The 17,835-nt window shown below is 52.5% G+C and overlaps 1 protein-coding gene across 5 annotated transcripts in view; it reads left to right on the forward strand.

Moving 5' to 3' along the window:
- The window catches only part of FGD2 (FYVE, RhoGEF and PH domain containing 2), a 60,945-nt gene that overhangs the window by 26,925 nt on the left and 16,185 nt on the right, over nucleotides 1–17,835 (forward strand). The window contains exons 1-5 of one of the 5 annotated variants that reach the window (XM_065595044.1): nucleotides 9,500–9,933; nucleotides 10,866–11,026; nucleotides 11,232–11,345; nucleotides 14,514–14,883; nucleotides 16,510–16,590. In XM_065595044.1, coding sequence (XP_065451116.1) covers nucleotides 11,308–11,345; nucleotides 14,514–14,883; nucleotides 16,510–16,590 — 489 coding nt within the window. In that variant the 5' untranslated portion in view covers nucleotides 9,500–9,933; nucleotides 10,866–11,026; nucleotides 11,232–11,307. Of the gene's footprint in view, nucleotides 1–16; nucleotides 373–1,311; nucleotides 1,431–9,499; nucleotides 9,934–10,865; nucleotides 11,027–11,231; nucleotides 11,346–14,513; nucleotides 14,884–16,509; nucleotides 16,591–17,835 lie in introns of those variants that run through there. The other 4 variants (XM_065595046.1, XM_065595045.1, XM_065595047.1 and 1 more) reach the window with 4 other exon arrangements.

Here is a 17,835-nt window from a genome sequence, read left to right on the forward strand (position 1 = left end):
GGCATGGCCTAGGGCCCCTGCGCAGGGAGTCTGCTGCCCCCTTGGGGTTTTCGCGCGCGGGGATCGCAGCTCTCTGACTTCGCCCTGGTCGCTGCACGAGCCCGCGGCTGCCTCCAGCTGGGGCGGCCGGGCCCAGGGCAGAGCCGGTTGCTTGAGTAAATAAATGCAACACGCAAACTAAGCGTTACACACTAGATAGGCAGGATCTACATAAGCAAATTCTCACCCTGAGTGGGCAGATTGTTAAGGGCACACGCGGCCTTGGCTTTGCAGCTTGGATTTCCCAGGTTTTCTTACACAGGCTAGGAATCTCTCTCCAGCCTGGCACCATCACTTCTCATAGTTCAATCTTTGTCCCTCAGGTGTTTCCAGGTGAGAGTGAGCCCCCCCCCCATGTCATTGTCCCCCTTTTATCTCCTCTTCCCACTTGCTGGAAAACTCTTGCTGTGACCTGGGTCCAACAGTTAATAAAAATAAATAAATTAATGGAGCTATCCTATCTCCTAGAACTGGAAGGGACCTTGAAAGGTCATTGAGTCTAGCCCCCTGCCTTCACTAGCAGGACCAAGTACTGATTTTGCCCTAGATCCCTAAGTGCCCCCCCCAAGAACTGAACTCACAACCCTGGGTTTAAGCAGGCCAATGCTCAAACCATTGTGCTAGCTGTCCCACCCCTGCTTCTATTGGGTAGTGTTATCTTGGAGAGATTTCTATTGCATATAGTTCCTGGGGTAACCCCGGTGCTTGTGTGCATTTCCTCAATAAGCCATTGAGGAATTTAATTTTAATTGTTGTACCTGAAAAGGCTGTTTTGAACCTCACGTGTTTCAGTAACATACATAGCTGAACTCATAACTTCACATACAACAATAGCACATACAATCCAACAAGACATTAATGTCTAGCAGATAAAGACGTTTAGAATGATACCTTACAAGACATACAGTACTTTGTACAAAACATATCCTAATGACATGACAGTGGCGAATATTGGGGTGTCAGGGTGTCCCACCCAGCTGTTCCTCCCACTCTATCAAGCCCCCAGTAAGACTGTCTGGCTGCTTAGCCCCCGTGTTGCAGTTCCTCTTTGGACACCTACCCCGTGAGAGCTGCTCCCTCTCTGGTCCGGTTTCATACAGAGCTGCCCTCCCCTCCCCAGATAGTCACTCCTGTTACCAGATGAATGGCCTTCTGCCATTCGGCATATCAAAACCTGAGCAGCACTGGGGGGAAGCTTTCTGACATCTCTCCCACTAGCAGCTCCTTTCCACTCTAACCTTCCTGTTTGTGTCTAATCTCTGTGGGGTGTAGGACGAGGCCCAGAAACTGAAGTTTTTGGATTGCATCAGCACCCTCAGCAGAGCCATCTGGCCAGGAGTCCAGAGAGAAACCTCAATGCTAACAAAGCCCTCCTTGTGGAGAAGATAAAGGTGAGTAAAACACACACTGGGGCTGTGTTACTTGGCAGGTTTAGTGATTGGCCTGGAGATCTCTGCAGATTGTCTTAACTTCAACTGCTAACCATTGGATCGTGTTAGACGTTTGTCTGTTAGACTGAAGAGCCCATTATCAAGTATTTGCTCCCCGCAAATGAGACAGGGATGGATTGGCAGCAGCGGGGTTCTGCCGGCTTACGCCAGGCCGGGATCCTTGGGGAGGCCACGTGGGGACATGATGGCTCATTGCTGAGATACAGGTTGCTGTTTCGAACCTCGCCCATCTCAGCTAGGACTGGAAATCTCCACCTCCTCCAGTGGTTTAGCGGCCGACGTGTGGGTGCAGCTCAGCGCCTGACTGGCAGGGGGCCAAAGACAAAATAGCCTCCTGGGCGTTCATTTCAGCAGAGGCCACAGAGGGCAGGAGGAGGCCGGTTCCACCTTCGCATGAGGCACATTGGCCGGGGGTGCGGAGGGAAGGCCTGGGCTGGGCACCAGGAATTCCGGTCTCCACAGCTGGCGAGCGGCCCATCACTAAGGCTACAGGCCACGAGTCCTAGGGGGCTCATGGCATTTCTCAGACCCTGGGTGGCATTTGCAGATGTGCTCAGCATTGGCCTCCTTCTGCTCCCGCTGAGGTCAACAGAACGGCTCCCTCCCGCCCGTCATGGGAGCAGAGTTAGGCCGACGCTGGGCGCTCTGGACAACCCCACCCAGTGCGTCCCCTCCTCCCCAGGCCTTTGGTGGACATCGAGCCCCTGTAGCTGGCACATACAGGCTATGCATGGGGGTGGGGAGGGTTGGCACAAGCAGCGGGCCCAGGGCTCAAAGGCCTATTGTGCTGCTGCCCATGAGTGGGAAGGGGGAGGGTTCCCGGGTACCTTGACGTAGTGATCCTAGGAACCGGTGACGACCAGGTCATGGTTGATCATGGTCTGGTTCACAGTCAGACACATCACAGGCCTGATGTGGCCGGTCAGCTTCCCAATAAGCTGCAACCTACAAGCAGGAGCTGGGGCCGTTGGAGTCTGGGGCGTGCTCAGCAGGAGGCGCTTGTTCCTGCAGGCCCTTCACTGGCCCAGTCTCCAAAGCTCCCAGCAGGGACCCTTCCAGCCCTAGGCCCCTCTCCATCACCCCCTCGAATTGGGACCTCCGACTCTGGGGCACTAAGCACGGAACGCCCTGGGGATACCCTGTCCCTGGGCACCATCGGCTGCGATCCTGGCCTTGAGCTAGGGGCGGAGAGCTGGGTTCAGGAGCAGTGTCGGAGGGGCTCAGTGCACCAGCCAGTCACCCCAAGAGCTGCAGCGCTGGGTCCTGCTTTCACCCATCCTTGGGCCTGATCGTCTACCCCGGGGATCTGCCCCAGCAGCTGCTGTAGTGCGAAGCCCTAGAGCAGACAGACTAAGCTGCTCGGGGTTTGTGCCAGGGCAGCTGCCCCTGGTGCCAGTCCTGGCTGTGGCCCTTCACCCTGTCTATGCTAGGGGCCACCCTCCTGCTCCCCCTCCACCGGGATTCTGGCTCTGGGGTCCCTTTGAAGAGCCTTGGCGCTGAGGCCAATAGTCCCAGGCCAAATCCATCCCTGCCTCAATAACACAGCTTCCAGCCAGGAGGGAGCAGGCCCCAGCCCAGCCCAGAATGGCTGCTCCCTCTGCCTACGCAGCACCCATCTCCCTCCCCACAAGAGCTGCCCTCGCCTGGGAGCCCGAGCTAGCCCCGCCTGGACCTGTTGAGCTCCCAGATGCGGACGGAGTTCCCGGCGGCGGCGTAGAGCATGGTGCCGGTGGGGTTGAGCGCAGTCTGGTTGATCTGGGGCTTGCCCTGCACGCTGGCGATGGTGCGGGTGGTGGTCTTGGCATAGGTGTCCCCAGAGATCACCTGACCCGAAGAGCTAAGCCAAAGAGACAGAAACAGGTGAGCCTCAAGACAGAGACCCTCGGGGAAGGGGGGGTGGGTTAATTTACATTGTGTGGAATGGAAGATCTAGTCCATTGTGGACTGATTAGAAGGCTGGAGAGCGTCTGTCCCCAGTCATCTAGATAGAGGGTGAAGCAACACCACTTCTTGGCCACATGCAGTGCCAGTGGTGCCAGGATGAGACCTCCTCTCAGCCCCATGTTCCCTCAAGCCAGGAGCAATGGCACAGCAAGGGTGACCCAGGCAGCAGCTTTTGGGGCGTCCCCAAGGGAGGTGCCTTGTCGAGCAGCCAGCCAGACCCATACCAGCCAGCATGCCAGCTCCACGCCCGGGGCGGAGCGACACAAACCCCACCCCTGGCCTGGAGTTGATGTTGACAGGCAGCCCAGGCACATTCCCGCCAGTCAGATTTTAGATCTGGGGAGGGACTGCCGGCAAAGAGACATCTCAGTCTATGGCTGGGCACCAGAGAGAGGGGCTGATTTGCTGGAGTCTGGAAACGGTGCTGGCAGCTGCAGATGGGTCATTACCCATCCCTGATCAAAGCAATCGTAGGGTGCACGGTGCCCCCTGAAACAGACGAGAGAAGCAACTGCCTTGGCAGAGCACCAAGCCACGAAGCCTCCGCGAGCCAGGCCAGGCTAGAGCGACCAGCATTGCAGCATTCCTAATCTCAGCCCTGCAGACTGGCCCGGCCGCCTGGTCTTTGCAATGCTGCCCTGGGTGCAGGACACTGGCAGGGCAGCGCGTCGAGTTTGGCCAGGCCCACAGGGCAGCCTCAGGGCGCCAGGTACCTATGGGAGGGTGTGGACGCACTTGGCCGAGTCCCGGATGTCCCACACCTTGATGAAGGAGGTGGAGACGGTGAACACCATCCCCGAGTGGCTGCAGTACTTGATGAATATCACATTATTGGGGTGGCCCTTCAGTGAGGCGATTTCCTGGCCCGTCACCAGGTTCCACATTTTGCAGCTCCGATCTGCGGGAGGAGGCGGGAGCATGTGACGCTGCAGGGCCCTTCCCGTCCTCAGCAGAGGAACCCCACGGCTCTTCCCCCCCCCCCCCCCGCCACTGCCTCCCCCTGCTCCCACGAGTGCCCCAGGGGCGAGAGGGGAGCTCAGTCCCCATGGCTTATCCAGCCCCTGGCACCTCCGCCGGACCTGCCGATGGGGGGAGGGGCTATTAGTACAAGGTGAACATCCGGCCACTAGGGACCGGGCAGAGGCCCCAACAACTCGCTTCATGGATGTCACCACACAACTGTTCAGCCTAAGGACTCGTGCAGCATTGCTGCCCTCTGCTGGGGGGACCCAGAACTGCACCAGCCCATTGTGGCATTTGGGGCTCTCGGGCAGGCTGGTGCTGTCCGAGCAGGAGGCTCCTGTCCTGTCCCCACAGTTCAGGGTGGCTCAGCCCCTCCCCTGGGTAACAGGCTCACTCCCCAGTGATCACACCCTGAGCTCAGCAGCCGGCTCGCCCACGAGGCGCAGACCTTTGGATCCGGAGAAGAGCAGCTCATCAGTGGCGTCCATGCAGAGAACGGGCTTGGAGTGTCCTTCTGCCACGGAGATACACTGCAGCGGGGCTGTCCGGGCACTCCTGGCACCGCCCACGGGGTTAATGAGGCCCCTTCCGTGGGAGAGAGAGAGCAAGGGCATCAGCAGGGGGGCGCTGGCTGGGTGACCCAGGACGAAGCCAGATCCCGCCCCGCGAGGCTGCCAGGGCCTGCTAGTGGGGCTCCAGAGCAAAGCAAACCACAGACAGAGGCTGTGGGGCAGCCTGCTCCCCAGACAGGCCCCCCGGGGGCAGGTCACACCCCGTTGGTGCTAAGGGCTCAGGGACTCGTGCAGACCCTGCCTTGGCTTGGGGCAGGGGCTTGGAAAGGAAACGGGCTTCTCCCCCTGGCCATCTCACTGCTGGCACAGATGAGCCACCCCCTCACCCCTCCGTCAGAGCTGTGGGTGGCCCCTGTGCCCCATCCAGGCAAGATCCCAAAGCAAACAGAGTCCAGGCTGCTGCATGGCACACACTGCCCCATCCCCTGTGGAGTCAGAGACTAGCAGGGACAGGCTGGCTCCGGACCCAACCCCAGAACCTCCGGGCTTGAACAAACTGGGGCCCTGCTCCAGCCGTGCTGTGTGGGGCATAAGGGCACCACCCCGTGGCCAGCGGGAGGAAGCGCCCTCTCTCCATCTGACCCACTCCGGTTTCCCAATGAGCTACACCCCGGTTTGGCAGATGGGGAAGGGATTGGCAGATGGAAGGGTTCCTGGCCAATGGGAGCTGCGGAGCTGGCCCTCGGGGTGAGAGCAGCACATGGCGCCTCCCTGGCTGCCCATGCGTCTAGGGGCTGCAGGGACCTGGTGGCCGGTTCCGGGAGCCGCGCCGAGCTAGGGTATGCAGGGAGCCTGCCTTAGCCCCAGGCCCCCACAGCGCTGCCAACCAGACTTTTAACGGCCCGGTCGGCTGTACTGACCAGAGCTGCCAGGGTCCCTTTTCAACTGGGCGTTCTGGTCCAAAACCAGATGCCTGGCAACTCTATTGTCCTCCCATATCATGTCCCCACCGGTGTATTATTGTAGGTCCTCCCAGAACCTTTACCCACTGCCTTGTTATTGTAGTACCCTCCCATACCATGCCCCCACCCGTGTGTTATTGTAGGTCCTTCCATAACCTTTACCCTTGTTATTTACTTTACTGCCTTGTTATTGGGAGGAGATGTTGCCTTATATATCAAAGATGTATATATCTGGACTGAGGTTGAGATGGCAATAGAAGACAGACTTGTGGAAAGTCTCTGCGTAAGGATAAAAAGGGTAAAAAACAAGGGTGATGTCATGGTAGGGGTCTACTACAGACCATCTATCCAGGAAGAAGAGGTGGATGAGGCTTTTTTAAATAACTAACAAAATCATCCAAAGCACAGGACTTGGTGGTGATGGGGGCCTGCAACTACCCAGACATCTGTTGGGAAAATAACACAGCAAGGCACAGATTATCCAACAAGTTCTTGGGATGTATTGGAGAAATTTTTTTATTTCTGAAGGTAGAGAAAGCTACTAGGGGAAGAGGCTCTTCTAGATTTGATTTTGACAAATAGGGAAGAACTGGCTGAGTATCTGAAAGTGGAAAACAGCTTGCATGAGAGTGATCATGAAATGAGAAAGTTCTTGATTCTAACAAATGGTAGGAGGGAAAATAGCACAATAAAGATAATGGATTTCAAGAAGGCCGACTTCAGCAAACTCAGGGAGTTTGTAGGTGAAATCCCATGGGAGGCAAGTCTAAAGGGAAAAACAGTTCAAGAGTGTTGGCAATTTTTCAAAGAGATATTATTAAGGGCACAAGAGCAGAAAATGTGAAAATGGCAGAAGTGCTAAATGACTTCTTTGTTTCAGTTTTCACCAAAAAGTTTAGTAGCGACTGGACGTCTAACATAGTGAATGCCAGTGAAAATGAGGTCAGATCGGAGGCTAAAATAGGGAAAGAACAAGTTAAAAATTACTTAGACAAGTGATATGTCTTCAAGTCATCAGGGCCTGATGAAATACATCCTAGAATACTCAAGGAGCTGACTGAGGAGATATCTGAGCCAAAAACTCATGGAAGACGGGAGAGATTCTAGAAGAATGGAAAATGGCAAATATAGTGCCCATCTATAAAAAGGGGAATAAGGACAACCCGGGGAATTACAGACCAGTCAACTTAACTTCAGTACCTGGAAAGATAATGGAGCAAATAACCAAGCAAGCAATTTGCAAACACTTAGAAGATAATAAGGTGATAAATAACAGTCAGCATGGATTTGTCAAAAACAAATCATGTCAAACCAACCTAATAGCTTTCTTTGACAGGGTAACAAGCCTTGTAGATGGGGGGAAGCAGTAGATGTGGTCTGTCTTGACTTTAGTAAGGCTTTTGATACTGTCTCACATGACCACCTCATAAACAAACTAGGGAAATACAACCTAGATGGAGGTACTATAAGGTGGGTGCATAACTGGTTGGAAAACTGTTCCCAGAGAGTAGTTATCAGTGATTCACAGTCATGCTGGACGGGCATAATGAATGGGGTCCCATAGGGATCAGTTCTGTTCAAAATCTTCATCAGTGATTTGGGTAATGGCATAGAGAGTACACGTATAAAGTTGCGGACGATACCAAACTGGGAGGGGTTGCAAGTGCTTTGGAGGATAGGATTAAAACTCAAAATGATCTAGACAAACTGGAGAAATGGTCTGAAGAAAATAAGATGAAATTCAGTAAGGACAAATGCAAAGTATTCCACTTAGGAAGGAACAATCAGTTGCACACATACAAAATGGGAAATGACTGCCTAGGGAGGAGTACTGCGGAAAAGGATCTAAGGATCATAGTGGATCTGAAGCTAAATGTGAGTCAACAGTGTGACACTGTTGCAAAAAAAAGCGAACATAATTCTGGGATGTATTAGCAGGAGTGTTGTAAGCAAGACACAAGAAGTAATTCTTCCGCTCTACTCTGCACTGATAAGGCCTCAACTGGAGTATTGAGTCCAGTTTTGAGTGCCACATTTTAGGAAAGATGTAGACAAATTGGAGAAAGTCCAGAGGTGAGCAACAAAAATGATTAAAAGTCTAGAACAGTGGCTCTCAACCTTTCCAGACTACTGTACCCCTTTCAGGAGTCTGATTTTGTCTTGCGTACGCCCAAGTTTCATCTCACTTAAAAACTACTTGCTTACAAAATCACACACAAAAATACAAAAATGTCACAGCACGCTATTACTGAAAAATTGCTGACTTTCTCATTTTTACCATATAATTATAAACTAAATCAATTGGAATATAAATATTGTGCTTACATTTCAGTGTATAGTATATAGAGCAGCACAAACAAGTCATTGTCTGAATGAAATTTTAGTCTGTACTGACTTTGCAAGTGCTTTTTATGTAGCCTGTTGTAAAACTAGGCAACTATCTAGATGAGTTGATGTCCCCCCGGAAGACCTCTGTGTACCCCCAGCGGTACATGTACCCCTGGTTGTGAACCACTGGTCTAGAAAACATGATCTGTGAGGAAAGTTTGAAAAAACTGGATTTGTTTAGTCTGGAGAAGAGAAAACTCAGGGGGGACATGATAGTTTTCAGGTACATAAAAGGTTGTTACAAGGAGGAGGGAGAAATTTGTTCTTGTTAACCTCTGAGGATAGGACACGAAGCAGTGACCTTAAATTGCACCAGGGGAGATTTAGGTTGGACACTGGGAAAAACTTTCTAACTGTCAGGATAGTTGAGTACTGGAATAAATTGCCTAGGGCAGTAGTTCTCAAACTTTTGTGCTGGTGACCCCTTTCACATAGCAAGCCTCTGAGTGCAACCCCCCCTTATAAATTAAAAACACTTTTTATATATTTAACACCATTATAAATGCTGGAGGCAAAGCGGGGTTTAGGGTGGAGGCTGACAGCTCGTGACCCCCTGAGGGGTCCCGACCCCCAGTTTGAGAACCCCTGGCCTAGGGAGGTTGTGGAATCTCTGTCATTTGAGGTTTTTAAGAGTAGGTTAGACAAACACCTGTCAGGATGGTCTAGGTAATACTTAGTCCTGCCATGAATGCAGAGGACTGGACTAGAAGACCTCTCGATGTCCTTTCCAATCCTAGACTTCTATGATTCTATGATTATATATCCTCCCCCATAACATGTGACTGCAGGGTGCACCGGCATGTTATGGCAGCACACACATTACAAACTATACATACACCGGTATGTTATAGGAGAGTCTCCTGTAGCATGCAGACCCCTGGCATATTATTGCTGGGTTTCTCATAACACATACTCATGCTTCTCTCTTAATGTGCACGCAGTGGGATATTATAGGGTCTCTCTATAGCCATGCACACAGTACTAAGTAGTCATTGTAGGGCATTTGATAACATGTACATTCAAGTGTTTTATGATAGGGTCTCCCAGAGCATTCACACAGTAGCTTGTTACTGTAGGATCTTCCACTGCCGTGCACACACTGGCATATATCATTGGGTCTCTGATAACCTGCACATACTAGCATGTTTTTTAGGGCCTTACACACCAGGGGCAAACTGGTTTATTACTGTATGTTCCCTTACAGATTTGCACACACTGGCTTGGCACTGCTTCATTAAGGTCACCCATCCAGCTGGTTTAATTTAGACGTACATTGAAGTCATGTCTGCGCTGGATCTATTTCAGTGCACAGTAGTTTTCACAGTTTCTCCCTGCTGCAGCCTGCATTACTTCCTCTTTACTTTTCCTTTTGAGGCCAACCCATATAATATTTGCAAGACGCTCTCACTCCCCGGACAACAAGAACTGCAGGTTGTCTTCACTTCTCACAAATCTCCCCAGCCAAGTACATTTGCATATCCCGGAAACATCTAAAGACAGAAAGAGAGAGGGGGGCTCAGAAGACGTATCTGGGAGCTGTCTTGGTCTCTCTGCAGCTCTTTCTTACCTGGTTTACAGGGACCAATTCTGAGTCACAAGAGCCAGCCTCATGGAGGGGGAACGAGGCAATCGAATGACTGTGTTTAATCTCGTGGCTGTGTTTGAGGATCCCAGGTAAGGAGAAAGTTTCCTGACTGCTAAGTGCAAATCAGGACTCAGCGAGCAGGAGATGGATGGAGACAGGTTCAAGGAGAACAGGGGCTGAAGGGAAGTCTGTGAATTTGCTGATCATTAGAACTCAATTCAGTCCCCATTCTCCCTCTCCCCACAGTGAGTTCTGGGTATAGTCTGCTCTTCACAGGACCTTCAGGGTTACCCTGATTTATTATTGCTCATTTAATATCTATTTTAGCGCTGGTGCCAGATTTGCAACCCCACAACGCTGCAGCTTCGCAAAAGTTCTCCATTCAATCACGGAAGGACCAGGGTAATGCAGTGCCTGTTTTCCCCAAACAATCCTGCCAACATGCCTCCACCATGCCCTGGGGGGACCAAGGCCAGTGGCTCAGAGGGAGTTCAGTAATTGTGGCTTTTAGTCTGCAGGCTCTCCGCTGAGACAGCCAGTATAGGAACTAATAGTCATGGCAGGAGCTAATTGTCATTCGATGCGGACACTTGGCCACTCAGAACTTTACTAAGACCATAGTCCAGTTTGTTATTTGCAGTGATCTGATTCCCAGGTATGTTTGCACATGTGCCTAAGAAACCTACGTCAAGAACGGGAACAGAATATATTCAATTAGAGGAGAGATTATGTTCATTTTTTGATACCCTATCAGTTTGCAACATTGCCTGGTAAAATAATGTGACAGGTCAGAATAAATGGAAGACAGAAAGGTAGTGCAGTCCAATGGAAGTCATCCACTGAACGAGAAGTCAGGAGACCTCATCACCTCCTCTCCTTGTGCCTCAGTTTTGCCATCTTTTAAATGGGGATATTGATACTTATCCTTTTCTATAAAATGCTTTGAGATCTGTGGATGAAAAAGTCTATATAAGAGTTAATGATGATGGTGGTGATTAATATGTATTACTGTAATGCCTAGGAGTTCCAGTCATGAACCAGGACCCCATTGTGTTAGATGCTGTACAGACACTGAACAAAAAGATTCTGCATCTCACTCACATATCACGGTTCAGTGTCCTTGAACTCGGTTTCACTACAGATCAGTCAGAATATAATGGCAGAGGAGAATCTTTTGCCCAGGTACAGCCGTTGAATGTTTTCAATTATCTTGTTGAGATGGGTTTGCAGTTTTCTGCAGGTCTTTTCTGAACTGATTCATTTCCCTGTGTTGACTTACTGTGATCTCTGTGGCTTTATGCCACATAAGTGACATAAGTAGGTGTAGAGGAAAGTTTGGTACTTAGCACAGCTCATGCCTGGCTTTGTATTTTTCTATTTATTTTAGAGCTTTATCCTGCTGCCCATCACCATAGTATCTGGGAACCTTCCAGGTAAAAACAGTAACAACAGCCAAATACCTAATGGATTTCATGGAGGCTGCCACAGTTCCTATTTCAAGGTCAATACTCTGCTTGGGGTTAGAGTTTTTTAGATTAAATTTCTCTCTTTGCTTGGCAGGACTGTAGAAATAGAAGGAGGCATCAGGGGTGGGGTTTAGAGGTAGAAGGGGTTGTCAAGGGCTGTGAGTACCATTCTTATGGCGGAAAGACTCTTTCAGAGAGGAAAGTTTTTCCAGCTTCCTAAAGAAAGTTAGACTCCAGATTCAGCCAGTGTGCTCAGGAAGTTTGTTCTATAGCAAGATCCCCTCAAATGAGAGTGCTTTGTCTCCAGCTCTCACATGCTTTGTCCTGAGCGTTGTGATCTGCATGATCTCGGCCGCGTGCAGCTATTCCTGAGATCCAGATTTGGTCTGTGATGTAGCTGGGGCTTGATTACTTTCAGCGCTTGATCTTTTCATCAGATTTGCTGCCGTGGCAAATTTTTGTTGATCTCCAGCTACACTTTGTAAGAGGAAATAAAAGTGGGGTTTGTGGTTTGTTTGGGAGATGGGGAAGCTGGAAACAAAATGCAAATGCCAATTGTGGAACAGAGAAAAGAGTTTAGCCAGGATCAGCACAACTGAGAATGCACACAGAAATGGAGAAGTTTCCCACCGGCGCACAGTACTAGGTGTACACATGTTCTCTAGAATAAAGGTCTGAAGGAAGGACCCTCATAAGACCCAGCAGCTTTAGAGAGAAAGACAGGCATGCTCCTGATGTACCCTTGTGAAGGCATTGTGTATGCATGTGTGAAGGGTGTGCATAAGGGGTTGCCATGAAAGCGTGTGCATGTATGGGGTTGTGTACATGGTTTTGTTTGCATGTGCAAAGGTGTGTGCATATATGAGTTTGTGCATTAGGCTGTGTGTACAAGGATGTGCATGCATGAGGGTGAGTGTGTGTCTAAGGGGACTGTATTCCCACACACACACATTAGGGATGTGTGCACGTGGGAGGGTGTGTGCATTCCTGAGTGTGTGGATGAAGGTGTGTGCTTGTGGGAGATGTGTGCACGCACAGTGGGTGCATTGGCAATGAGCGAGTTAGAAGAACTTATATAACTGGGGGGAGGGAGGATGGTCTACAGGGAGGGATGTGAGTGGGTCCTGGCCTGCTGGAGGGTGTCTCTGGGCCTAAAATCATAGAATCATAGGACTGGAAGGGACCTTAAGAGGTCATCTAGTCCAGCCCCTGCACTCATGGCGGGACTAAGTATTATCTAGACCATCCCTGACAGGTGTTTGTCCAAACTGCTCTTAAAAATCCCCAGTGATGGAGATTCCACAACTTCCCTGGGCAATTTGTTCCAGTGCGTATCCACCCTGATAGTTAGGAAGTTTTTCCCAATGTCCAACCTAAACCACCCTTGCTGCAATTTAAGCCCATTGCTTCTTGTCCTATCCTCGGAGGTTAACAAGAATAATTTTTCTCCCTCCTCCTTGTAACAACCTTTTATGTACTTGAAAACTGTTATCATGTCCCCTCTCAGTCTTCTCTTCTCCAGACTAAACAAACCCCATTTTTTTCAATCTTCCCGCATAGATCATGTTTTCTAGACCTTTCATCATTTTTGTTGCTCTTCTCTGAACTTTCTCCAATTTGTCCACATCCTTCCTGAAATGTAGCGCCCAGAACTGGACACAATACTCCAGTGGAGGCCTAATGAGCATTGAGTAGAGTGGAAGAATTACTTCTCGTGTCTTGCTTACAGTACTCCTGCTAATACATCCCAGAATGATGTTGCTTTTTTTGCTACAGTGTCACACTGTTGACTCATATAATATTTAGCTTGTGATCCACTCTGACCCCCAGATCCCTTTCTGCAGTACTTCTCCCTAAGCAGTCATTTCCCATTTTGTATGCATGCAACTGATTGTTCCTTCCTAAGTGGAGTACTTTGCATTTGTCCTTATTGAATTTCAACTTATTTACTTCAGACCATTTCTCCAGTTTGTTCAGATCATTTTAAATTTTCATCCTATCCTCCAAAGCACTTGCCACCCCTCCCGGCTTGGTATCAGCTGCAAACTTTATAAGCGAACCACACTCCGGGGAAACCTTTCCATTGCTGCTCTGCCCTCTGGGTTCTGCTGGGGAAGGGTCAGGATGCCCTAGATGCAGGCCAAAGCAGCCCATGCTCTGGGCATGTGATGAACCAGCAGCCAGGCCTCATGCCTCCCTGGCCAGTACTGCCCACATTTTTGGGCTGCACTAGTTGTCTCCGTGTCCCCTGGCAGAGCAGACGTGACAGGTGCCCTGCACCAGTCAGCGACCCCTTTGCCCCCGGCCCCATGTAGGTGAGATCACTGGTGGCTGCAGCGGTTCACAGACAAGGAGGGGTTGCTGAGCCCAGGGCCGGCTTTAGGCCGATTCAGCCGATTCGGCTGAATTGGGCCCCGCGCTAAGAGGGCCCCGCGCTGCAGCTCTCCACCCTGCCCCCAGCTCACTTCCCCCTCCTCCCCTCCCCTGAATGCTCCGCCCCCTGCTCCTCCCCCTCCCCTGCTTCCCGCGAATCAGAGGTTCGCGGGAAGTCTGAAAAGAAGCAGGGGCAGGCAGGCAGCACCAGATAACCCGGGGTGGTGGGGGGCGCGAGAAGGGCTCCGGGGAGGCACGGCCTAGTCCAGCCCCGGTTCCGGTCGAGTGCGCCGGCCTGCAGCGCGGCTCCGGCCCAACCCGCAGCTTCGGCTCTGGCCCCCCGGCCTGGCCCGGCCTGGCCCCCGCGGTGCGGCTTCGGCTCCGGTCCCCCGGCCTGGCCCGGCCTTCGCGGTGCGGCTTCGGCTCCGGCCCCCCAGCCCAGCCCGGCCCCCACGGCGTGGCTTCAGCTCCGGCCCCCCGGCCTGGCTCCCGCAGCGCAGCTCCGGCCCCCCGGCCCAGCCCCCACGGCGCAGCTCTGCTCCGGCCACCAAGGGGCTCTGGGCCGGACCCAAGCCCGGCGAACATGGCCGGAGTGCGGCTCGATTCCTTCCTTGCAGCAAGCCCCGCCCCCAGGAATCGGGCCCCGCTCTTGCTAAAGCCAGCCCTGGCTGAGCCATGTGAAAGGGGGTCACAGGTAGGTAGGCAGAGGTTGCGGGGAGTGGGATGGGGTCTGGCCTGTATGACTTTGCATTGGGCTGCACAGGGCGTCAAGGCTGGCACTGGACCATGACCAGAGGAATAAGAATGCTGTGCTGTTTCCATGATCCTAGGGCAGAAAAACCCTGCCGGAGTCCTCGCAAGGAATCAAGCCAGCCCCCGACCAAGACCAAGCCAGCAGCACCAAACTCCCCAGCATCCGCGTTGCTCCCACCCACAGCAGGCAGCAAAGCTCCGAGCAAGGCCAGAGAGGACAGAGCAGAGCCGGAGAACCAGCATGAGGGGCACCAGCCTCCCCTGAGGACAATCCAGCCGCCCCAGCGTCAGGAGCCGGAGGAGAACCCGCCGCAGGGTCGGAGAGGGCTCACCGTCAAGTGTCTCAGTTCCTTCAAGAGCAAAATCAACAGCAGCAACTGGCGGAGTCAGCAGTCAGTGGATTCCCAGCCAGGCAGCGAGTTAAGCCCTGGAGGCAACAGGAACCAGGTCATTCAATGCCTCTTTCCCTGGGGGGTATTTAAATGCTGGAGGGTAACTGAGGAGATACACTATTAGCCCCCAGTACAGATGGTTATTGTTCATAGAGGGCCATCGGTGCACATGGCCCCGATCCCAGACATAATAGCATTGAAGCTACAAGTCATAGCTTGGTAATGAACTGCTGTGAAGCACTGAAGCCTGAGGCTCAGCCCAGGGTGTGTGGTTAGAGCAGAGACCTTGGAGAGGCAGAACTGCAGGTTTCGAATCCCAGCTCTGCCACTGACTCTCTGTATGAGAGTCACTTCACCCCTCTGTGTCCCAGTTTCCTCCCCAGGAAGGCTGACCTTTTCAAAAATCCAGACAGAGGCTACTCTGAGAAGTGGCCAGATTTTCAAACGATTGCTGGGGAGCTCTGCGGCAGCTTAAATGGGGAGAATACTTTACCCGCTGCATTGAAGGGAGCTGTGAGTCTTAATTCTTGGTGAGGGCTTGTAGAGAACGGGAAGCTCTTGGATGACTGGTGCTGCAAAAAAGCAAAGTCTTATTAACCCTAGGTATAAGACAGTAATACTCTGCGGGCCCGATGTAAATCAACCTAGTGCCATTGACTTCTATGGTGCTACGGTGCTTTTCACCAGCTGAGGATCTGGCCCTGCATTTCTATAGTTATTCCCATCTAGATATCTCAACGCACTTTCCAGACCACAGTGAGTTACCCTTAGAGCACCTCCCCCCCCCCCCCCCCCCCCCGCAGCTTGGTGTCATTATCCTTATTTTCCCAAGGGGGAACTGAGGCACAGATCTCTTGATTCCCAGCCCGAGCGTGCTTTCTCCATCTGCCCTGGGGCAGCTTCTGTATCACTGTTATAACAGATATAAACTACTACAGGCGCACGGATCTTGTATGAGCTGAGACACTTTTGCTTCACGAGTTTGTTAAGATCCCTCCATGTTCCACTCAGCTGATAATAATGAGGTCAGCCTAGTGCCTAGAATAATGGCATGAAAACCACTGTGTAAAACAGCTGTCCCTGGACCGGAGAGAAATCAGAATGGAAGCCTGCTAGCGTGGCCTTGAGCATGGCAGGTTGGGGAGAGACCTGGTCCCTGAACTTCAAAGTTATTTAGATGTCTAATTCCCATTGAAATCAGCCAGCTGCTCTTACTAAAAAGACCATGAACTCTTTAATATCCATGGAGAGCAGGCAGGATGCTGCTTTTTAAAGTTTTAGCCAAAAGATCTTTCCCCCCTGAAAACGAAGTGGAAAGGGGTCCCAGCTTGTCTCCCCGAGAGCGCTGAATCAGCCCAGCTGGCATTTAGACTTGTCTGCAGGGAGCCCAGGGGTAGATGCTTAGACCCTTTAGCCACGCTACACAAGTCCCTCTCCTCTTCTCTCTCTCTCTTTCTCTGATGTATTAATGAATAATAGGACTGCCCTGATTTCATGTCACATATATGGCCTATGGAATGCCAAGGGGAATTGCCTTAGTCCCATTGGGACAAATTCATCCCTAAGCTGATCTGGAAAAACTCCACTGACTTACACTCAGGCTGGATTTGGCCCTCTGTCAGGTCGCCCATTGTTCCTACCTGCCTGACCAAACCCATTTTTCCCTCTGCCGTACACGCAGGATCCAGAAGAAAAGAAAATTGCATTGGAGCTGTTGGAAACAGAGCAAGCCTATGTCAATCGACTTCACCTTCTGGACCAGGTCAGGAAGTAGCAGCCAGTCTCTAATGCCATCTGACCCAAACAGTTCCGTACAGGGCTGGAGAGTAAGAAACCAATGGCCTAGAGCAGTGGTTTTCAAATGTTTTTTTTGGCTTTCTAGTTGAAGAAAATTGTTGATGCCCGCGACACAACGGGGCTGGGGATGAGGGGTTTGGGGTGTGGGGGGGATCAGGGCTGGAGCAGAGGGTTGAGGTGTGGGGGTGAGGGCTGTGTGGTGGGGCTGGAGATGAGGGGTTTGGGTGCGGGGGGGGGGCTCAGGGCTGGGGCAGGGGGTTGGGGTGTGGGAGGGGCAGGACTCTGGGCTGGGGGTGCAGGCTCCGGGATGGGGATGGGGATGAGGGGTTTGGGGTGCAGGAGGGGGCTTTGTGTTTGGGGAGGGCTCAGGGCTGGGGCAGGGGGTTGGGCTGAAGGAGGGGGTCAGGGATCTGGGCTGGGGATGCAGGCTCTGGGGTGGAGCCGGAGATGAGGGGCTTGGGATGCAAGAGGGGGCTCTGGGTTTGGGGGGGGGCTCAGGGCTGGGGGGGGCTCAGGGTTGAGGCAGGGGGTTGGGGTGCAGGAGGGGGTCAGGTCTCTGGGCTGGGGGTGCAGGCTCTGGGGTGGGGCTGGGATGAAGGGTTTGGGGTGCAGGAAGGGGCTCCAGGTTTGGTGGGGCTCAGGGCTGGGGCAGGGGATCGGGGTGCAGGATTGGGGTACAGGCTTACCTCGGGCAGCTCCCGGTCAGCGGCACAGCGGGGGTGCTAAGGCAGGCTTCCTGCCTGTCCTGGCACCGCAGACCGTGCTGTGCCCTGGAAGCGGCCAGCAGCAGGTGCAGCTCCTAGGCAGAGGTATGCAAGTGGCTCTGCACAGCTCTCGCACGCAGGCACTGCCCCCTCTCCCTCCAGCTTCCAATGGCCGCAGTTTCCAGCCAATGGGAGTGAGGAGCCGGTGCTTGGGGCGGGGGCAGCACACGGAGCCCGGTGGGCTCCCCCCCCCACCTAGGAGCCAGACCTGCTGCTGTCCGCTTCCGGGGCACAGCGCAGTGTCAGAACAGGTAGGGACTAACCTGCCTCAGCCAGGCAGCACCACCGACGGGACTTTTAACGGCCCGGTCGGCAGAGCTGACCAGAGCTGCCGCGACCCAGTGCCTTCCATTCCGCAACCCAGTACTGGGTCATGACCCGCAGTTTGAAAACCACTGGCCTAGAGGCCACTTGCCTTAACACTAAGGCACAAAGATCTGATGGGA

This window comes from Chrysemys picta, chromosome 4 (genome assembly GCF_011386835.1).
Source record: "Chrysemys picta bellii isolate R12L10 chromosome 4, ASM1138683v2, whole genome shotgun sequence".
NCBI lineage: Eukaryota > Metazoa > Chordata > Testudines > Emydidae > Chrysemys > Chrysemys picta.